Here is a 23,126-nt window from a genome sequence, read left to right on the forward strand (position 1 = left end):
GGGCCTTTCCTGCTGGCAAAGTATGAGTTCTTCCACCCACAGTGGGTAGAAAGCCGATTGAAATCAGGTAGATCCTGGGCCCTCTTCCCACCCTGGCCAGCCTCTGACAGAGGTGAGGTGGGGGTCACTGAAGGGTGAGACCCTGGCCTGGCCTCACCCAGACCGCCCTTGACCAGACTCCTGCTGCCCCTGGGTCTAGAAGGTGGATAAAGAGAGCCTGGGATTAGTGGGAGGGAAACCCCTCCCCCAGTGAGCTAGGACACCTGAGCAGGGCCCAGTGGCACTGTCCTCCACTCCCCTGCCCCCACAAGGTCCACTAGTGAGCCTCCTGGGCTTGCATCAGAGTGAGATACAGAGGCATTGCCCAAGGTGTGGGCACAGTCCAGAAACCTCAAGCACTGTTGCCTCAATGCCAGGGCAGGAAGGACTCAGCTGAGAGGGCCTTTGGGTCACTGACTTCCTCCTCACCCACCTTTTCCTCCTAGGTTCAGGGCCGGTCACAGAGAGAAGGGGCTGTATGGGGCAGTCCCCTCTCCCAGCCCCTGCAGCCTGCGTGATGGCTAGACCTCCTTCTGGGATCCTGGGGAAGTGGGAAAGGTCAGCACTGCCGCTCCCATCAGTGAGGCTGGAATGCAGCCCCTTCCCTGCAAGAGGGCACTCCTGGGCTCCCGCTGGCATCTCGGGGGTCTCAGGAGGGCTCCATGCTGGCTCCTGGCCGGTGACATGTGCTCGCGGCTGCATCCAGGACCGTGCAGAGCCAAGAAGTGAACACGGTGGCTTCCCTAGACGGTCACCTTTTCTCAACTGCTTGAGGCACACACCCTTTATTGACCTAATGGACCTACAATATTGTATTCGTTTCAAGTGTCTATCGTAGTGATTCAGTATTTTATACATTATGGAATGATCCCCATGATAAGTCTAGTTACCATCTGTCACCATACAGCGTTGTTAGGATATTATCGACTGTGTTCCCCCTGCTGTACTTTTCATCCCCATGGCTTATTTATTTTATAAGTGGAAGTTTGTACCCCTTCATCCCCTTCACCTGTTTCACCTGCCCCCGCCCCCCCTCGCTGCTCTGGTAACCAGCCGTTTGTTTCCTGTATCTATAAGTCTGTTGCTGTTTTGTTTTGTTTGTTCATTTGCGGTTTTTTTATTCTGTATATAAATGAAATCCTACTGTATTTTCTTTCTCTACCATGTTTCACTGAGCATAATATTCTCTAGGTCTATCCATGTCTTCACAATGGCAAGATTTCATTCTTTTTTGTGGCTGAGTAATATTCCATTGTGTCTATAGACCCCATCTCTCTCTATCCATTCATCTATTGATGGGCACTTGGGCTGCTTCCATAATTTGGCCGTTGTAGAACAATGCTGCTGCTCACATAGGAGTGCATGGATCCCTTTGAATTTGTGTTTTTGTATTTTTTGGATCAACACCCATGAGTGCAATTACTGGATCATACAGTAGTTCTATTTTTAACTTTTAAAGGAACTTCCATACCATTTTCCACAGTTTACATTCCCAACAGCGCACAAGCTTTCCTTTCTCTCCATATCCTCACCAACACTTACTGTTTGTGCTTTTGATTTTAACCACTCTGACAGGTGGGAAGTGATATCTCATCGTGGTTTCGATTTGCATTTCCCTGATGACGAGTGATGTTGAGCATCTTTTCATGTGCCTGTTGGCCATTTGTATGTCTTCTTTGGAAAAATGTCTATGCAGGCCCTCTGTCCATTTTTTAATCAGGTTATTTGTTTTGCTAAGTAGTGTAAGTTCTTTGTACATTTTAGATATTAACCCCTTACTGGATATATGATTTGCAATTATCTTGTCCCATTCGGTAGTTGTCTTTTTGTTTTGATGATGGTTTGCATGAAAAGCTTTTTAGTTTGATATAGTCTCGTTTGTTCATTTTAGCTTTTGTTGCCCTTGTCCGAAGAGACTGAGCCAAAAAAAATAAAAATTGCTAAGTAAACATTTAAAAGAAAGAGAGAGAGGGGAAAGAAAGAAAGAAAGAAAGAAAGAGAGAGGAAGGAAGGAAGGAAGGAAAGAAGGAAAGAAGGAAAGAAGGAAAGAAGGAAAGAGAGAGAGAGAGAGAGGCACCTGGGTGACTCAGTCAGTTAAGCGGCTGCCTCTTGATTTCTGCTCAGGTCATGATCTCACAGTTCATGAGATTGAGCCCCACCTCAGGCTCCACACTGACAGCACAGAGCCTGCTCGGGATTCTCTCTCTCCCTCTCTCTCCACCCCTTCCTCACTCTCACTCTCTTTCTTTCTGTCTCAAAATAAATAAACATATTTTAAAAAGAAAAAAAGTGTTGCTCTTATATCAAAGAGCTCATTGCCTATGTTTTCTTCTAGGAATTTTATAGTTTCAGGCCGTATTTTATGGATTAAAGTCTTTAATCCCTTTTAAATTTCTTCCCATTGTATATTCTTTTTTAAAGTTTATTTATTTATTTTGAGAGAGAGAGCGAGTGAGTGAGCATGTGGGGGAGGGGCAGAGAGAGAGGGAGAGAGAATCCCAAGCAGGCTCTGCACTGTCAGCACAGAGCCTGATGCAAGGCTAAAACTCACCAACCATGAGATCATGACCTGACCTGAAGTCAGAAGCTTAACCAACTGAGCCACCCAGTTGCCCCCGCTGTATACTCTTGCCTTCTTTGTTATAGATTAATTGACCATATATGCATGGGTTTTTTTCCTGGACTCTCTGTTTTATTCTATTGATCTCTGTGTCTGTTTTTATGTCAGTACCACATTATTATGAGTACTATAGCTTTGTAGTATAGTTTGAAACCTTGGGGATGATACCTCCAGCTTTGTTCTTTTTTCTCAAGATTGCTTTGGCTATTTGGGGTCTTTGTGGTTTCATACAAGTTTTAGGATTCTTCTAGTTCTGTGAAAAATGCCTTTGGTATTTTGATAGGGATCACATTGAATCTGTAGAGTGCTTTGGGTAGTACAGACATTTTAACAATATTAATTCTTACAATCCATGAGCATGGTATGTCTTTCCATTTTTTCATGTCATCTTCAATTCCCTTCATAAGTCTTAAAGTTTTCAGAGTACAGGTCTTTGACTTTGGTTAAAGTTATTCCCATGTATTTTATTCTTTTTGATGTAATTGTAAATGGCATTGTTTTCTTAATTTCTCTTTCTGATAACTTGTTATTAGTATACAATTTATGTATGTTCATTTTGTATCCTGTGACTTTTCTGAATATATTTTTCAGTTCTAATAGTTTTTTTGGTAGAGTCTTTGGAGTTTTCTCTATATAGTGTCGTGTCATCTACAAATAGTAACAGTTTTACTTCCTCCATTCCCAGTTTGGATGCCTGTTATTTCTTTTTCTTGTCTAATTGCTGTGGCTAAGACTTTCAATATAGGTTGAATAAAAGCAGTAAGAGTGGATATCCTTGTCTTATTTCTGACCTTAGAGGAAAAGAGCCTTCAGCTTTTCACCATTGATATTAGCCGTGGGGTTGTCATATATAGCCTTTATTATGATGAAGTATGTTCCTTCTATACAACCTTGTTATGAGTTTTCATCATAAATAGATGTTAAATTTTGTCAGATGCTCTTTTTGCATCTATTGAGGTTTTCATATGATTTTTATCCTTCATTTTGCTAATGTAGTGTATCAGGTTGATTGATCTGTGGATGTTGAACCATTCTTACATCCCTGGAATAATTGCCACTTGATTGTGGTGTGTGATCCTTTTAATGTATTGTTGAATCCGGTTTGCTAATTGAGGATTTTGGCATCTATGTTCATCAGGTATATTGGCCTGTCATTTTCTTTTCTCATGGTCTGTTTGCCTGGTTTTGATATCAGGGTACTCCTGGCCTCAAAAAAGGAATTTGGAAGCATTCCTTCCTCTTCAATTTTTTTAGGATAATTTGAGAAGGATAACTACGAACACTTCTTTAAATATTTGGCAGAATTCACCTGCAAAGCTGTCTGGCGCTGGACTTTTGTTTGGAGGGAGTTTTAAAATTACTGATTCATTTTTATTACTTGTAATCGGTCTATTCAGATTTTCTACTTCATGATTCAGTCTTGAAAGGTTGCACGTTTCTAGTTTCTTCGTTTCATTGATCTTGCTGTTGTTGTTTTTTTAGTCTTCATTTTATCGCCACTCTGATCTTTGTTTCTTCCTCTTACTAAATTTGGGCTTTGATTGATCTTTTTCTAGTCCCTTTAGGTATAAAGTTCAGTTGTTTATTTGGGATGTTTTCTTGTTTTCCGAGGTACATCTGTACCACTATGAACTTTCCTCTTAGGACTGTTTTTGCTTTATCCCTTAGATTTTAAAAAGTTGTGTTTCCATTTTCATTCATCTCAAGGTATTTATTTTCTCTTTGATTTCTTTTTAACCCATTGGTTGTTTGGTAACATTTGCTTAGCCTTTATGTATTTGTGGGTTTTTTTTAACATTTTCTTCTTTTGATTTCTAGTTTCATACCACTGTGGTCAGAAAAAATACTTGATATGATTTCAGTCTTCTTGAATTCAGTGAGACTTGTTTTGTGGCCTAACATGTGATCTATCCTAGAGAATGTTCCATGTGCTTTTAATAAGAATGGTATTCTGTAGTTTTGGGATGAAATGTTCTGTATATACCTACTAAGTCCATCTGGTCTAATATGTTGTTTAAGGCCAATATTTCTTTATTGATTTTCTGTCTGGATGACCTATCCATTGATGTAAGTGGGGTATTGAAGTTTTCTGCTAATATTGTATTACTGCCCATTTCTCCCTTTATGTCTGTTAATATTTGTGGTTTTTTTTAATTTTTATTTATTTTTGAGACAGAGAGAGACAGCATGAATGGGGGAGGGTCAGAGAGGGAGACAGAATCTGAAGCAGGCTCCAGGCTCTGAGCTGTCAGCACAGAGCCCGACGCGGGGCTCGAACTCACGGACCGTGAGATCATGACCTGAGCCGAAGTCGGACACTTAACCGACTGAGCCACCCAGGCGCCCCTGTTAATATTTGTTTTATACATTTGGGTGTTTCTATGTTGGGGACATAAATCCCTACCACTATTGTTAATGAAAACTAACACAAACACATTATGGAGAAGACTGAAAATCTGTATGAGCTTTCAAAGATAACATGAGAGATTGTGAAGGTATTTCCTTCTCTTTTTTGAATGTTTTATTTTATTTTTTGAGAGAGAGAGACAGAGTGTGAGTGGAGAAGGGGCAAAGAGAGAGGGAGACACAGAATCTGAAGCAGGCTCCAGGCTCTGAGCTGTCAGCACAGTCGAACTCACAAACCGTGAGATCATGACCTGAGCCCAAGTCGGACACTTAACTGACTGAGCCACCCAGGCACCCCTTTGAAGGTATTTCCTTCTTAAGACAGACACTTCAGAGTATACCTCAAAGTCAGTGCAAGTGCCCTCTCCACTCCGGTAGAAAAGTTTGAGAAATGTTAAAATAATGCATTTCCCCTCTGTGTGTGATTACTGTTTTAATAAAGATTCATCGAGGGGTGCCTGGGTGGCTCAGTTGGTTGAACGTCCAACTTCGGCTCAGGTCATTATCTCCCGGTTTGTGGGTTCGAGCCCCGCGTCAGCCTCTGAGCTGACGCTCTCTCTACCCCTCCCCCATTCACGCTCTGTATGTCTCTCTCACCCTCTCTCTCTCTCAAAAATAAATTTTAAAAATAATAATAATAAAAATAAAATAGGGGCTCCTGGGTGGTTCAGTCAGTTAAGCGTCTGACTTCGGCTCAGGTCATGATCTCCCAGTTCGTGAGTTCCAGACCCGTGTCAGGCTCTGTGCTGACAGCTCAGAGCCTGGGGCCTGCTTCGGATTCTGTGTCTCCCTCTCCCTCTGCCCCTCCCCCACTCACGTTCTGTCTCTCTCTCTCTAAAACAAATTTTAAAAAATAACAAAAAGATTCACTGAGACTCTAAGACCCAGATGAATGCTTCCCTGATAGTGGGATTTATTCCACATGACTTATGACAGCACACCAGAACCCCAGAATGCTTGAACTGGAAGGGACTTTAGATATAAAATCAGGTTCTTTATTAACAGAAAAAGTCCAGAAAGGAGATGTGGTATGCCCAAGGTCACAGAGCTCTATCTCAAGGTTGCCAACCCTACCTGCTTGGGAAATAATTTTAGCAACCACATGAACCCCACCTCTCCCAGATCCATAGCCGCAGCTCAGTGGACCCATTGCCTCCTCAGAGGCAGTGACAATCTTCTCGGCTGTAGGTCTACTGCTCTCCGTCGGTCTCCCCACAGGGGTTTCCAGGGGTTTCCACCCAAGGTAGGTTTCAAAGCCCCAGAAAAAAAGATGTACACAAGCTGTCTCCATCCAGCTTTTTGTATCACCTGCTTTCTATTCTCTGGCCTTGGCAATGGCCTAGTCATAGTCTCTTTACCCAGGTATTTTTGCATTATTATAACCTTATTATCTTCTATTAGTCACTGATTATGGTTTGTCTTAGGGTCCTGGCAGGAAACAGATGGCACACTTAGGGCTCCTCTGAAGCAAGTTTAAGGGGGGACTATGTACAGAGGGCTGGTGAAGCACCCATAGACCAGCAACTGCAGGAAGCGGCTACCACCCATGCATCCAGAAAGACAATGAGAGGAGGTGAGGTGACATGAGCCCAGGGAGAGCTAGAGCCATGGAAGGAGGGCCACCCAGCCGGAAAAACACAGCCACTGGCAGAACTGCAGTGAGGAGAGGAAGGAGTGTGGAAGAAATGCCCTCACCTCTCTTTCTTCCCTCCTCCTGGCTTTTTCCAGGACTTCCTGTTTCTAAAACCCCTCTGGAAGCTACATGGCAAAGGAGCCCAGATGAAACAGTCTACAGGGAACATCCTCCCAGGTGGGGAAGCAGAAAAAGGAAGGGGGGCAGTGCAAGGAACAGAGAATACCAGCACATGGCTAATTTCTTTCTCCCATTTATGTACTCTGCTTGTAAAGTGCCACATCAATAATTTCTCTCTGTTTCTTGAGTGCTGATCACTGAGTTCCAGCTGGCTGGATATTTTGTGTGGTCTTATTAGACCAAGCATCAGCCAGAAATGGCCAATTACAGGACAGCATATTGCAGAAAATGTTCTTACAGTGAAGTCATATTCTGTGAGCTTTCTTTTTCATGGTTCAACAAGTTCTGCCAATTTAATTGCCCCAAACCCAATGTCTTCCTTCTTAAACATGCTGAAATTAGGTATCTCTTCCATTTACGTGAACAGTGGGTGAATTTTAATATTGTATTGGGCTGAGAACATCACATTCTTAACTTTCGTGATCTAGCAGGAAGCCCAGGGTCAGTAAGGCCCTGGCCCCAACAAAGCTGTGGGCTAGGGGATTGGTTACTGGGATTCATCTCATATGTCAGTTTGAATCACTAGATCGCTGTGCTGACAAGGATTATGAGGTTGCATCTCAGCAGTGCCACAACTGATTAGTGATGTCTGTCATGGGCATAGACAAAGGAGCAGTAATGTAAGTGCCATCTTGGACCTAAACAGTTACCTAGCTCGGCTTTTGGTAGCCTCTGTGATTTCCTCCTCTACCAGCCTGTGACTTTCCACCCTCTCATCCTTCTCTCTTTCTCTCACCATATTGTATCACGCTAAGTGATCCCAGCCTAGGAGAATATCCAGCTGGCTCCACTGGTCAAACCATCTTACCCAACTGAGCGAGGAACCTGACCGTATTCTTCTCCACAGGCCACCACTCATGTGTACGTGACCATCGTGGATGAGAACGATAATGCACCTGTGTTCCAGCAGCCCCACTACGAGATCTTACTGGACGAGGGCCCAGACACAATCAATGCTAGCCTCATCACCATCCAGGCACTAGACCTGGATGAGGGGCCCAATGGCACAGTTAACTACGCCATTGTCGCAGGCAACATCATCAACACCTTCCGTATCGACAGACACACGGTCAGCAGCTGATGGCAGGGTTTAGGAGGAGGTTCAGCTGGCTAACGGGGTTAGAGGGGACCTTAGTGACATCATGGGAGATGGGAGCAGAGCAAAGATGGGAGTCTGGAGGAAACTTGTGGGGGGGGAGGCATCCAATGCAGAAGGAGGCAAAGCTTGGGTGGGATGGCAACAAGCGTTCCCCATCCTGGCCGGGATGTCAGAACATGCCTCCTGGGGTGGTCTGAGGGGACCGCATGAAGAAGCTGGTCCCTGGGGTGCCCCAGATCCACCACCCATTGATCCACCCTGTCCCCTCTCTTATCCCCCCAGGGCATCATCAGTGCTGCCAAGGAGCTGGACTATGAGATTAGCCATGGCCGCTACACTCTGATGGTCACTGCCACGGACCAGTGCCCCATCTTATCTCACCGCCTCACCTCTACCACCACGGTGGGTGGGCGGGTGGGACAGAGCCTCAGCTTGGGGAGGACAGGGCCCAGAAAGATTGTCCGGGAGAAACACCTAAAATCCAAGAGCCCTATCCTGGTCTTGGCAACCGAGCCGAACTTGATGTGTGACTGAGGATCTTACTGAACTTCTCTGTGTGGCTGCATCTATCAGACAGATCGTGACACCTGCCTTCCTCCCCTTCATGGGAAGAGCGCAAACTCTGGCCAAACCAACAGAAGCTCCTACCCCTGCTCTCCACTTCCTAGCTGTGTGACGCTGGGCAAGTCAGTTAACCTCCCTGAGCTTCGCTTCACTCCTCCATAAAAGGGAGATAATAAAAACTGTCAGGGTGTGGGAGGGACAGATGAGACCATGGGGAATGACCACAGTGCAGCAATAAATAAAGGTTGGAGCGTAACTATTAATAATGTGATGATGAAGCCCATATAAAGGCTTTAACAATGATAGTAACTCATCCACAGATATAGCTTAAAAGGCCTTCCCCCATCCACGATCCCTGAGGATTTTGGCATCAACCCGATGAGACAGGGTTATCAGACCCATTTCACAGATGAGAGAACTGAGCTCAGCACAGGGCTGGCTGGGATGCAGCCCCAGCTAAGTTTATCCACCATCTCAGGTGCTTGTGAACGTGAACGACATCAATGACAATGTGCCCACCTTCCCCCGAGACTACGAGGGGCCATTTGACGTCACCGAGGGCCAGCCGGGGCCCCGAGTGTGGACCTTCCTGGCCCATGACCAGGACTCGGGCCCCAACGGGCAGGTGGAATACAGCATCGTGGGCGGAGACCCTCTGGGTGAGTGGGGCCTGAGCCGGGCGTGGAGGGCGGCACAATCTGGGGGCCTCTCCCCCCACCTCACTTAGGAGCCGTGGCCTTGCTCTCTCTGGGCCTCAGTTTCCCCCACCCATCAGATGGTGGAAATACTCTTCTCCCCACCCCTTCTTCATCGGGATATGTGAGAACATTCTGAAATCCGGGAACAGAGACTGGTAGCCTTGGAGGGTCAGAGACCCCTTTGAGAATCAGATAGAAAATGCCCCTGTGTCATACCCAGAGAAATAACTCCAGCACAGAGGGAGGGCGAATATCCTTGCCCCAAACCATCAGGACCCCCTAGATGCATTCAGCACCCAGATTTTTCTGTGCATCTTGTTACCATGAAGAGCCTTCACAGCTACCTCAGTGGTTGTCCTGGGGTGAAGAGCAGGGCTTGCCCTGGCCAGAGAGGTTCTTCAAGTCAGTTTCCACTCGTTTCCATAGAGTAGGAATTCCAAATTTAAATGCCTGCTGGTGTCGGGCAGGAGACATACATGGGAGAAGGGGTCTAGGCAAGACAGTAGGGAGTAGCGGGGGCTGTAACAGCCTGCAGCTCAGCTCCTGCCAGCGTGGCCATGTCAAAATACGGGCCCAGAGAGGCCAGGTCTTCCCATTTTCAAAAGAAAAGCTAGAAATCCAAATCTTTGTGAAGCATCCTGATTTTTAATTGATCACGCAACAAATATTTATTGAGCACCTACCATATGCCAATCATATGCCAAGTGCTGAGGATACAGTATGGTACAAAAGAGACCCAAATCCCCGCCCTTCTAGAGCATGCGTTCCAGTTGGAAGACACAGGCAATGAACATCACTGATTCAGGACCTGAAGGTGGATGTGGGACCTGCAGCTGTCAGTCAAGCCCGTTCCTCAGACCCTTCATACACCCTCATCCTCCCTGAAAGCCCCCACTTCCTTCAGAGGACTGCCTGGCCTTCCTTTCGGCGTCCGCCTAATGATACCAAGACCTGCCACGGATTCAGCACACACGAGGGGGACCCGGCCTTGTCTAGCCCCAGCTCACCCCTGCAAGTGGCACCTCTTTATTGGCCCATTTTCCATATGAGGACATCGAGGCAGGGCCCAGTAACCATGCCCAAGGGCACAAAGTAGTGAAGTCAGGATGCAGATGGAAAGTCTCTGCTTTTTTTTTTTTTTTTTATGTTTTTATTTATTTTTGAAGGACAGAGAGACAGAGCATGAGCAGGGGAGAGCAGAGAGAGAGGGAGACATAGAATTTTGAAGCAGGCTCCAGGCTCCGAGCTGTCGGCACAGAGCCCGACGCGGGGCTCGAACTCACGAACTGTGAGGTCATGACCTGAGCTGAAGTCGGACGCCCAACCGACTGAGCCACCCAGGCGCCCCGGAAAGTCTCTGCTTTTAACCCCTATCTCCGAAAGGAGTAGAATGGCAGGAAGTTCCCTGGGGCCAAGCCACTGAGGATAATTTGTAGTGTGGGGACCCTTGGCCCGCCCACCTCCCTGATCTTCATTCCTCGAGCTGATCTCATGGAGGTCTAGCCTGGGCCCAGTCCCCCAGAGCCTTAGACCTGCCCCCCCCCCCCCCCACCGCCCCGAGTTCTCAGGATCCCTTTCCTTCCTTCAAGAGGGCAGCTGGCTTTGGAGAGCGGGCAGGAGGCCATCTGTTCGCACATGGTCAAGGGGCTGAGACAGGGCTGGGAAACCCCTAGAAAGGGAATCCCCAGTTCTCGTGAGCCCTTGGAGTATCAGGCTCAGGAAATCCGGCTCCAACCAGTTTCCACTTCTCTAGGAGGGGGCGGCCTGTGAGGCTGCAGGTGGGCCACAGAGGGCTGTTACTGCAGTCGGAGAGGCAGGGGTGGTGAGTTTGGGTGGAAAGAGTAAGGAGAGGGAATGGCTGGGCGTTTGGGCCTTCACCCTCGCCATGCCCCTGTGCTCTGTGTTTCCGGAGCAAGTCAGTGCCCCGCTCTGGGCCTTTTCCCCCAGGTGTCAAAGGGAAAGTGAAAGGAAGTAGCTTTCTCTCTGTCCCCAGGTCTGGGGGAGGGCACAGAGGCAGCCCCCCTTCCTCATGCTCACCTCTGCCCATCTTCTCCATCGCCTTCCCGGCCCTTCTTCTGTCCACCTGGGCTCCCACCTGCTCCCCTCCGCCCTTCCCCTCCAACCACTCTCCGTCCTCACCCCTCCCTCCCAAACCTCCTGCCCTGATCCACTCTGATGGTGGTGTCGGGAAAGACCACCGTCCCAGGATGCAGCGGGCTGAGACCCAGAGCCCTGGATTTGAATACTGGTTCTGGCGAGAACTGCTATGGGAGCTTAGAAAAGTCGTCACACATCTCTGGACTCTCAGTTCATTTTCCAAACGACACTCAATGGTCTCTGAGGTCCCTTCCACATCAGTCTGAGGATCTGAGGTTCTTGCTGTAGACCCTCTCAGACATCTGCCCCCTCAACCAAGCCAAAATAAGGACGGAAGCCAAAGGGCCAGCTGAGCGTTTTCCAGAACATCAGAGAAAAGAAGTCAGGTCTGACTAGAGGCCACAGGGTGGCCCCAGACCTGGCAGAACCCTGTGTTCTGCACACCACACACAGCACACCAGCTGTGGCTCGATACCAGGGCTGTGGGAGAGCAGCTGGGGGCTTCCCTGCCCTCAGACCCTCCCGCTCTGTCCTGCCTCGGTGGCTCACCCCTAGCAAGGCGTTCCTTCAGTCCCCAATATCCGGTTTTCCGAGACATGGCATCTGGAAGACATTGCACATTACAAAGTACCCGAGACCCTCGCTAATCAGTTTCTGATCAATAGTGATTTGGGTCAGTGGTGGTTAGAGGGTGCTTGTGTAGAAAGGGGCCCCACTTTTTCAACACAACCCTCTTACTCAGGGTCAGTCCCTGCCCTGCACGCGGCCCAGGGAAAGAAACCAGCCTGGCCTCTCAGGCACGTTGGGCTATAAGCGGGCCCGTAAGCACCTGCACCCCTAGCCGTTCTCTGTCCCCCTTGCTCCCGCCCTGGCCAGCCCGAGTGAGGTTCCCTGTGGATCGGAAGCAGGGGGCACAGGAGGACCCAGCCCAGCTATCCCCCACCCCTGCTGAGGAAGGCTCGCTGGAGAAAGGAGGGAGAGGCCTGGGCTTTCCACAGCTCTTGGCCATTCCCAGCTAACTCCACCTCCCTTGGGCAACACCCAGGCGAGTTTGTGATCTCTCCTGTGGAGGGGGTGCTGCGTGTCCGGAAGGACGTGGAGCTGGATCGGGAGACCATTGCCTTTTACAACCTGACCATCTGTGCCCGCGACAGAGGGGTGCCTCCACTTAGCTCCACGGTGAGTCTTGGGGCCCCATTCCATTGGCTTCCCCTCACTGACCCCTTCACTGTCCATAGAGATTTCTATAAATGCCCACCCTGTACCCAGAGGCCACAGGCTGACCGGGAGCCAGTCCAGACCCTCAGGGCCCCCACCGGGTTTGCCAGTGCCTCTTGGGGCTCACTGGGGCCTGGCGGCCGTGGCCATTCAGAGCTCTGCCCACCCAGACAGCCCGGCCTCCGCACCTGTCACTCTGCCATCGCCACCCGGCCCTCTGCCCCATCTCTGCCCCTTCGCCCATTCTGCTTGCTTCTTATCCTCACTTTCATCCTCTTGCCTTTTTTATTGCCATTTTCCTCGTCTTCTCCCTTCTCCGCGACCACCTGTACCTTTCCTTTGTCAATTACCATGGCCCTTACTCTCCTGCCCCATCTCACCCATCCCTTCCGCCTCCGCCACCATGTCTAACATGACCTTCTCTTCCTTCTCTCTTCTCCCTCCCCGCCATGCCCCCTTTTCTCCTCATCCTGCACCACTTCCTCCTCTTCCCCAACGTGCCCCAGATGCTGGTGGGGATTCGCGTGCTGGACATCAATGACAATGACCCCGTGCTGCTGAATCTGCCCATGAACATCACCATCAGTGAGAATAGCCCCGTCTCCAGCTTCGTCGCCCACATCCTGGCCAGTGACGCTGACAGCGGGTGCAACGCCCTCCTCACCTTCAACATCACTGCAGGCAACCGAGAGCGGGCCTTCTCCATCAATGCCACGGTAGGGAGGCCCCCGGGGTTCCTCTGGGAAAAGAGGACCCTGCCCTAGAGGCTTTTCTGCTCCGCTATCTGGGCTCCTCCTGGTTCAATCTCCTCCCCAGGCTTCTGCCCTCTGCTGGGACGTGGGCGTCTCTGGGTGGTATGGAATCTTGGATTTCCAGCTAAGCCATCTCTGGGGTCCCTGTCATCCCCAAGGCTTATCATGTGCAGAGATGGAGCCAGAGCCTGAGTTCCTCTTGGTTCATTACCAAGATGCACCAGCAAGTCCCCGTCGTCCTCTTGGAGTATTACCTACCAGCTTGAACACCACGGGACCCTCAGGGGACCCACCCTTTGAGACAGCAAGACCTGGGCATCGGGGAATCACTCTTTTGCTCTGGCAAGACCCTGCCAGCCCGTTATGGCCTTCTAGACCGTATCTCTGGCGATTTAGGGAGAGAATTCACAGCTATTCCTAGAGCCGCGGGTGAAGCAGTGTGGACCAGAGCCCAAAGTGGGGGACGGGGCACTGCTCAGCTCACCAGCCGTCCACATCCCAGACAGGGGTCATCACCGTGAACCGGCCACTGGACCGTGAGCGGATCCCCGAGTACAAGCTGACCGTTTCCGTGAAGGACAACCCGGAGAACCCACGCATAGCCAGGAGGGTGAGGCCAGAGGACACGGGGGGGGGGGGGGGTGCGGGGAGTGGGACTGCACGCTGGAGGTGGCAGGCACTATGCCTGGGGATCAGATGCACAGGTTTTAGAGTAAGCGAGTGCTGGGTTCAAATCCCTGTTGTGCCTGCCGTTGAGCGTGTGGCTTTGGCAAGTAGATTTCCTCTCGTATCCCTTTTTCCTTCTCTTCGGCAAAATGAAGACCAGCCCTACCCCAAAGTTGTGGAAAGGACTTGAAGGAGCCAGTGTCTATACAGTCCTCAGCCCAGTGGCTCGCACGTGGCCAGCACTCAACACCGGCTGTCCTCTTTCCTCCCCACGCCACTGCTACTTGGGCACACGCCACAGCTATGTGTGCACACAGGCCTGCACTCAGAAGCTCATACTCTGGGGTTCTGAGAGGGTTGCATTTTCCAGGTGGCTTTCCCTCAAAAGCCAAGAAAGTTGGGTCTTTTTGCCAGGAGGGGGTGGGTGTCGCAAGGCAGTCCCTTTGGGGTTAGGAGTCTGCCCTCTTTTCCCAGCCCATGAGGTCTGGGGCAGAGCCCTGGCCAAGAGTCCTTGGGTCTGGCTCATCTCAGCTCTGCTTCCGACTGGCTGCCTGGCTCGGTCAAGGCGCTGCTCATTCTGCACCTCCGGTTCCCCATCTGTATAAGCCCAGGAGACATTCGGCTGGAGGTGGTCATAAGCCACGGGCCCCTCATCTGGCGTTCCTCTCCTTTCTTCCTTCCTCCCTCCTCTCACTTCCGACCTCCTCCTCTTCCCCCCCACCCCGGGCTCTCATCCCCCTCCCTGCCTGTGCTGTAGGAGGGCGGATCACCCTGGAAGCAGCAGCATTAAGTGGTGGGAATTGAGAAGCGGTGAGGCTGGTCCCCACTCTGCCACCAGCTTGCCCCGTGGCTCTGAATAGCTGCCCCACCTCCGGCCCTTCGTTTCTTCAGCTGTGCAATGGAGATAGCGTCCAGGGGTATGGAGAGGTTCTGAGTAAGGACTATACTGTGGTTTTGGAAAGGCAGGAGGTACAGCACTGGGTGAGAGTTTGTTTGAGCCCAGACTGGGGCATCAGGCAGGTCTGCGGGGTCTGAAAGCCAAGACTCATCTTCCTGTCTGAAGTCCTTTACCAGCAGATGGAGCACGATTAAATGTTGTTTGCATCCATCCTATTCAGTTCACAATACCTCTGTGAAGGAGTCAGGATTCCCGTTTGCCAGATTGGAAAACTGAGGCCCAGATAGGGGAAATGATTTGCCCAGGGGCACCAAGAGAGCTGCTAGCACATCAGGGACTTGAACCCAGGTCTCTGGACCTGGTAGGCTTTTTAATTATCTACCTCTCTGCCCTGACCCTCCCCCCCCCCCCCCCCCCCCCCCCACCTCTCAGCTCCCGTCCAACTGGAGCATTTTGCTAGAACGTGGCCTACAACCTAACCTCCCTTTGTGCCTCCCTCAGGATTTTGACTTGCTGCTGGTCTTTCTGGCAGACGAGAATGACAACCATCCCCTCTTTACCCAGAGCACCTACCAGGCAGAGGTGATGGAGAACTCTCCCGCTGGTAGGTGCCAGACCCACCTGGGAACTCCTGCTGCAGGCACCACCCAGGCCCCAGATGCCTGAGGACCTCCCTTGCACTTGATAGGGGCCCCGCTGAAGCCTGGCTGGGGAGGCAGCCTCGCCACCTGGCTGAACACAGTCCCAGCAGGTGCACAAGCGTATGGAGGGAGGAAGGGGCACAGCCCTGAGGGGCTGGTGGGCCCCCGGTTGCCACACCTTTTGAGGACCAACCGAAGAGGCCATAGGTCTGCTTGGAAAAAGACACCTGTGGTCATTGGTCCCCAGAGGAGTCTGAAAGCAGCCCCATAACCACCCCCAAGAGGGGCAATTAAGGTGTGAAGACCACCCAGGAGGGGCTTTGCTCACCCCTCCCTGCTCCCTCACCCCAGGAGCCCAGGGCATCTTAGAAGCTTCTGGAAGCTCAGGGAGCACCTGGAATCAGAGGAGGGGGACCAAGCGGCCCTGGGTAGGCCAGCCTAGCCCTCTCCCCACACAAGTACACCGAGCAGCCCCGCCTCCCTTCAGAGGGATAGAATCTCCTTTTCACTGTGTCCCCGGGGAGGGCCCCTTACTCCGCCTCCAGCCTCCCCAGACCCGAAAGCTTAGGTCCTAAATCAGAAAGAGGTGAGCTACGTAGGACGTTCCTGTCTCCAGCTAGGCGTCCCCACTCTGTTTCTTAATCTTGCCTGTGTACCCGCTTACACATGTGTGTGCCAGTACATGCCTGTGTCCGGGCACACGTGTGGGCTTGCTCATGTGCACACACACACCTAGGTACATGGGTAGGGGCCTACACAGTGTATTCCGTGTGCAAATGTGCCCGCTTGCAGAGGCAGACAGGTGCCCAACCAGGGGGGATCCCGGGCCTGCCAGCGCTCCTGCTCAGTGCACATGTGTGCTCATGACCGTGAACACGAAGTCCTGCACGCTCGTGGGTGTGCCTAGCCGGGTACAACCAGACGCCTATAGGGAGCGTCTTGTACACATGTATGGACAGACTGGGCTGGAAGCGCATAGCTAGACAGGGCCCACACGCTCAGGGAGCCCCCGACCCTCCCACGGAGCGACCCTCAAAGGCTGCTGGGAAGGCAGGCGCGCTCCGGGCGGGCCGGAGGGGCTTGCTCACCGCTGTTGTGTTTTCTCCCCAGCAGGGCTTTGAGGCTGCTCCCCAGGCATCTGCGTCAGTCTGCCAAGGCTGCCGCAGCCCGGCCCAGGGCTTCCCCCACCCCGTCCACCTCACCTCCCTCCCTCTCATCCATCGTCAGCCATGGCTCACGGGGGCACGGGCGGGGGAGGGGGAGGGCGGGGGCCAGACTGGCCCTGCGGTGACCCCTCTCCCCCTGGCCCAGGGACCCCCCTCACGGTGCTCAATGGGCCCATCCTGGCCCTGGACGCGGACCTGGACGTCTACGCCGTGGTGACCTACCAGCTGCTGGGCTCCCAGGGTGGCCTCTTCGACATCGACAACAGCACGGGTGAGGCCTTGTGCCACCCCAGCACTCTGAGCCGGGCTCCAAGTCTTTCTGCTGGGGTGGGAGTGACCCACTGCTAGACCTAGGGCCTCCCTTCTCAGTGACACCCAGGCTCCCCATGGAGACCCCATTCCTCACAACCTCCATTCCACTGGTTGTTAAGCCTTTGGGGAAGAAAGTCACTGTGTCGCCTTCTCTGCCCCTCTCTCCTCTCTCTCCCCTACCATGCCCCTGTCTTTCTCTGTCCCCTCCCGGTTGGTTCTTGCCCTGTCTCCCCACCGTACCCCTTGTCCTTTGTGTCTCCCGGCTGGTGGCGTCGGGCACCAGGCGTGGTGACGGTGAGGTCAGGTGTTATCATTGACCGGGAAGCCTTCTCACCCCCGGTCCTGGAGCTGCTGCTGCTGGCTGAGGACATTGGGCTACTCAATGGCACAGCCGATCTGCTGGTCACCATACTGGATGACAATGACAACTGGCCCACCTTTAGCCATCCCACCCTCACAGTCCACCTGCTGGAGAACTGTCCACCAGGTAAGCAAGGGACAGGCCCCGGGCCCCAGGCCCCAGGCAGGAGCTGCTTAGTGGTCCTTGGAGATCAGAGCCCCACAGGTTGGAGGCAGAATTCACCTGCAGTGGGAAGACAGAGGGGCAGTAGGGGGTTGGAGAGAGCACTGGAGAGGGAGTCAGAAAAAACCAAGCCACGCTTAATTCTCTGCTCTGACACAGTGTTTATCTGTAAAATGAGATTATTAAGATATGTTCCATCTGTGTTCCTGGATGGAAAAACTGTTTTAAATTCTTTTTAACGTTTATTTATTTTTTGAGAGAGAGAGAGAGAGAGAGAGAGCAAGCGCACAAAGGGGAGGGGCAGAGAGAGAGGGAGACACGGAATCCGAAGCAGGCTCCAGGCTCTGAGCTGTCAGCACGGGGCTCGAACTCATAGACTGCGAGATCATGGCCTGAGTCAAAGTCGGACATTTAACTGACTGAACCACCCAGGTGCCCCTAAAACTGACTGTTTTAAAGTCAAAATAGGATTAATGTGATTCCCAGCAAAATCAAATATGGTTTGGAGGTTATATTTGATTCTAAAGGTCATCTGGAAGAATAAGAACATTTTGAGATAGAAGTATAAATAAGACAGATTTGCCTTACCAGATATTATTACGTATTACAAAACTGAGGTTTTTAAAAACCATATATGAGGGGCGCCTGGGTGGCTCCCTCGGTTAAGCATCAGACTCTTGATTTCCACTCAGGTCATGATCTCAGGGTTCACGGGTTCGAGCCCCGCATCAGGCTCCGTGCTAACAATGCAGAACTTGCTTGGGAGTCTCTCTCTCTCTCTCTCTCTCTCTCTCTCTCTCTCTCTCTCTCCTGCTCTCTACCCCTCCCCTGTTGATGCTCTCTCTCTAAATAAATAAATAAACTTAAAAAAAAAATTTTTTTAAACCACATGATACAAGACTCTGGGACGGAGTAACCCAGAAACAGATACTGGTCAATTAAAGAAGGTAATATTATGTAATAAAGGAAACAATGAAAGGCTCCTGGCTGGCTCAGTGGGTGGAGCATGCAACTCTTGATCTCAGGGTTGTGAGTTCAAGCCCCACACTGGGTGTAGAGATTACTTAAAAATCAAATATTTTAAAACAAGGGTGGGGGGCACAGTGAAGTCAGTTGTGAGACCTACCTAATGTACAAAATATCTGTTAATATTTAGTGTAGATTTTCACCCTCTATCAGACACTGAGATGAAACCTAAAGACATTCCATAGAAAATACAGAAGAGTAGAAAGCATTTACAAATAAAAGGAAAAACTCTAGGTAAATATTTTTCTGATTTCTGACGAAGAGGTTCTAAGCGTACGAGAAACAAATCTTAAAAAAGGAAAACTATTATAGTTTGATGCATACCAAACTAAATTTCTTTACACCAAATAATAACAACCAATATTGAAAGGGAGACAACAAACTGAGAAAAAGGTATCTGTCACCAGTTACCATAACTATGTAATTTGTACAAATTGACAGATAAATGGACAGAGGTCAAAGGCAGACAATTTGCACAAGATACAACTAATCGTTAAATTACTACAAATTTTTCAATCTCTCAATCACAGACTATGAAATAAAATGAGATACCATTTACCTACAAAGTTTCAAACATGGGAAACATACAAAAGATAACCAGTGGCAAGACGGTGGCAAGAGGGGCCCTTAGGAACCACCAAAAATGTATCTGGCATAAGGTTTTTGGAAGAAGCCACTCTGCTCAGTCACTCCCCATACCCACCCCCACAGGATTCTCAGTCCTTCAGGCCACAGCCACGGACAGGGACAGTGGCCTCAATGGGGAGCTGATCTACCGAATAGAAGCTGGGGCTCAGGACCGCTTCGTCATCCACCCAGTCACTGGGGTCATCCGTGTCGCCAACGCCACCATCGACAGGGAGGAGCAGGAATCCTACCGGCTGACAGTGGTGGCCACCGACAGGGGCACCGTTCCTCTCTCAGGCACGGCCATCATCACCATCCTTATCGACGATATCAATGACTCCCGTCCTGAGTTCCTCAACCCCATCCAGACGGTGAGCGTGCTGGAGTCGGCTGAGCCAGGCACTGTCATTGCCAACGTCACCGCCATTGACCGCGACCTCAACCCAAAGCTGGAGTACCACATCATCGGCATCGTGGCCAAGGACGACACTGACCGCCTGGTGCCTGACCAGGAGGATGCCTTTGCTGTGAATATCAACACAGGTACAAGGGCCTGCTCCCCTCCCACCCCACCCCTGACTCCCTGCCCGTCTCCTTGCCCTCTGCTTTCTTCCCGATGCTCCCTTCTTTCTGTTCCCTCTCTGCTCCTCCCCTTCCCTCAGCTGCTCCTCCTACTCTCTTCCCCTACCCCCACACCACATTGTTCCCTCTCTTTTTCCTCCCTTCCCTGGCTCCTTCCCTCTCTCCTCTCCTCCTCCTTCTCCTTGGACCAGCTCCATCTCGCCTTCCAGATTCCCTCACTCTACCAGCGTTCCACGAGAACGCCCACCTCACCACACTCTTGCCAGTACTAAATAAACACTGTTAAGTTTTCACATTTGTAGTTGTATAGGAAAATCATACCTTGTTTTAATGTGTATTTTTTAATACCCAGGTGGTTGAACACTTTCTTCATATGTATGCTAGTCATTTAGGCCACTGTAAATTTTATATATACCCTTGATGATTTTCTTACACTATCACAAAACAAGGAGAAATGTGGTTTATATTTCACGATCTATGCAGATTATTGTAACTTTGATGGTTTTCCCATTTCCCCAAAAGTTTCATGGTTTTGCTACTCCAGGGAGTTAGGAAGGGGACATGGGACCCCTACAACTACACTTCTTGGAAGGCCCAGAAGAGTGACAGAAAACTAATATGGCTATGACAAAATGCTAAAAATCATTGTTATTCAGAGAAACGCACAGTAAAACAGCAGTGAGATAACAGTTTTCCATATGTAATTAGCAGATATTAGGATGCTGGACAGTGTTGAGTATTGGTGACAATATGGGGACATCAGAACACTCGTATACTACTATTGGAGTCTAGACCACTTTCACCATCTAGACAGCAATCTAGCACAAAGTACACTCATGCCCCATGACCCAACAATTCTGTTCCCTGGGTATGTGTCCCAAGGACATTCTCAGGTCAGTAACAGGACTATATGTCATGTTTCCTGCCATGTTATTGGTGGTGGGAGTTGGAGGCCACCTGGGCATCTATCCCTAGGAGATTGGAGAGTAAAACATGGTGAGTGTACACCATGAATACCATGCAGCAATCAGAAGCAGTAGATTACATTCACAGAGAAGTGTGCGTAGACCTTAGAATGGGATATATATACCACAATCCCATTTGTGTAAATGTAAAATACACAAACACAATATATGATTTTCAGGAATGCTTTCAAGTGAAAAATATACTTCAGTCCATTACAGTGATCGGCCAAGGGGAGAAAGAGGGAGAGGGTTGTGGGAATAAAAGGGAATAGATACATACATAAAACAAGAGTGGTATCAATGACCACAGGGTGCAGTGAACCAAAGAGTATGATTCACTCAATATGCATCTGAGGCCCAGAGTTAAAAAGAAGACAGGAAAACCATGAGCACTAGGAGAATTTAGACAGGTTAGCCGTGTCCCAGGTTAGCAAAATTCCCCCCACAGTAGTTGGTTAGGACCATGGAAAGCTGCCCTGCACCCTGCTCCACCTTATGTTCCACTGATGCCTCTACTACCACTTTTCTCTGTTCTCCCTCCCTATGACTGATTCTCTTTTCTCTATTTTTCTTTCCAGTGTCTTCTCTGCCCCCTCTTCCTCATGACTTCCCTACCTCACCTGCTTACCTTCCCTCCCCTTTCTTCTTGCCAGAGCCTCAGTCCCCTGAGTGCTTCTATCCAATGGGGCTCCCACTTGCTCCTGGCTTCCTTCCCCCTGCCTCTTCCCTTCCACTCCCTTCCCTCTCAAACCTCCTGCCCTGGTCTGCTCTGAACCCTACCGTTCCCCATGCCCTGCTCTACTCCATCCCCTCTGCACCCTGAACTAACTGATGTTAACCCTCTTCTCTCTTCCTCATGGCTGGCAGGCCTGCAGGTTTGAGCTCTGTTTCTCTGTCACTTCCCACCTCATCTCTGCTTCACCCCATTGCCTTCCTCCATACCACACCCCTACCACCCTTCCCATCCTGTGGGGCCCAGGCCGTGGCCCAGCCTTTGCAGACTGAATGCAGCCACCCTCTCCCCATCCTCGCTCCCCAACCTCGGGGACGGGGAGCGAGAGTAGGAAGAGGAGGAGGAGGAGGAGGCAGCGGCCCAGGGTAAGTGACCACCCCATGGCTGGGGACCCGAGGAAGACAGAAGCCCAGCAGGGGATCTGCCAAGGGAGAAGGGAATCCCAGAGGCCACACTTTCTGAGAGGGAGCTGGAGAGAGCAAGTTTCACCTAGGATCTGGCCACCAGGCCCTCCAACAGAGCCAGCCCTGAGATTGGCCCAGCTAGGTCTGTCCAGTCCAAGCCCAAGCCTCTGGAAGTTTCCTCTGCGATTCAGGGGCAGGCAGCAGCCATGGGAGGCAGTGGGCAGGAGAAAAGAGAACACCTCCTTGCTAGTACTTCCACAGGACAGTCCTCGTTCCCCACAATCAGGCCCTGTCATGCCCACGTAATCAAGACAAAGAGGTCGGCCTGACTATCCAGCCTGCCCCACCACCATCCCCTCCAGGGAATACCCTCAGGACTTCTTAGCTGCCTTGACCTTCTTTTATACTTGGTCCCCCTAGAATACAAGCAATTTTTAAGTGATAACATGCACGGAGCATAAAATGCACAATCTTAATTCAATAGTTCAATAGTTCAATAGTGTTCAGTATACTCACATTGTTGTAGAATGTAAGCATTCTTGGAACAAGCGATTACATGGCACTATGCCAAGCACTGTTCTGAACCCTTTGCAAATGGAAACTCGTTTTACTGCCATAATCCTCAAAATAGCCCTATGCAGTAGGTACTCATTTCAAAAATGAGGAAGCAGAGGCACAGAGATGTTAAATAATTTTCCCAAGTCCACCTGGCTAGTAAGCAGTGAGTGAGGGGCTGAGTGAGGTGCCCCCAGCTTGCAGGTGGCTGTGGCCTCATCCCAGCCAAAGATGTCACCAGCCTGTCCCAGTTCTACTGGGGACCACTGCCCTTTGTGTGGTTTGGGAGAGCTAGCCAGGAGAGCCCCTGGGAGGCCCAGATTTTAGGGGGCTCCCCTCAGACTGAACCCAGTCTGGTCTTACAGGGTCTGTAATGGTGAAGTCCCCACTGAACCGGGAGCTGGTTGCCACCTATGAAGTCACTCTCTCAGTGATCGACAATGCCAGTGACCTACCAGAGCGCTCTGTCAGCGTGCCAAATGGTAAGGCTCCCCCCGGGCATCTCCTTTGGGTCACTCAGAGCCGATCAGGGCAGGGGCAGCAGGCTGGGAACGGGCGTCAGGCTATGCAAAGAGCATGAGAGGTGGCAGCTACCATGAGGCTCAGGGTGGCCTTGTGTCCCAGTGGTCAGAGCTCAACGGTGGGGGTCCAGAAGCCCAGGGCTATGTGTGATCTTGAACCCAAAGTCTCAGAGTGGGAAGGAGGCTTGGGTAGAGGCTGGA

At 50.6% G+C, this 23,126-nt stretch overlaps 1 protein-coding gene across 6 annotated transcripts in view; it reads left to right on the forward strand.

Moving 5' to 3' along the window:
• CDH23 (cadherin related 23) overlaps window positions 1-23,126 on the forward strand; it is a 414,161-nt gene that overhangs the window by 375,095 nt on the left and 15,940 nt on the right. For all 6 annotated transcript variants that reach the window (XM_043596561.1, XM_043596567.1, XM_043596564.1 and 3 more), the window contains 11 exons: window positions 7,726-7,947; window positions 8,260-8,379; window positions 9,020-9,200; window positions 12,382-12,515; window positions 13,061-13,270; window positions 13,809-13,916; window positions 15,372-15,474; window positions 16,823-16,948; window positions 17,273-17,476; window positions 19,250-19,708; window positions 22,770-22,886. In XM_043596561.1, coding sequence (XP_043452496.1) covers window positions 7,726-7,947; window positions 8,260-8,379; window positions 9,020-9,200; window positions 12,382-12,515; window positions 13,061-13,270; window positions 13,809-13,916; window positions 15,372-15,474; window positions 16,823-16,948; window positions 17,273-17,476; window positions 19,250-19,708; window positions 22,770-22,886 — 1,984 coding nt within the window. The remainder of the gene's footprint in view (window positions 1-7,725; window positions 7,948-8,259; window positions 8,380-9,019; window positions 9,201-12,381; window positions 12,516-13,060; window positions 13,271-13,808; window positions 13,917-15,371; window positions 15,475-16,822; window positions 16,949-17,272; window positions 17,477-19,249; window positions 19,709-22,769; window positions 22,887-23,126) is intronic.

Source organism: Prionailurus bengalensis, chromosome D2 (genome assembly GCF_016509475.1).
Source record: "Prionailurus bengalensis isolate Pbe53 chromosome D2, Fcat_Pben_1.1_paternal_pri, whole genome shotgun sequence".
In the NCBI taxonomy this organism is placed as follows: domain Eukaryota; kingdom Metazoa; phylum Chordata; class Mammalia; order Carnivora; family Felidae; genus Prionailurus; species Prionailurus bengalensis.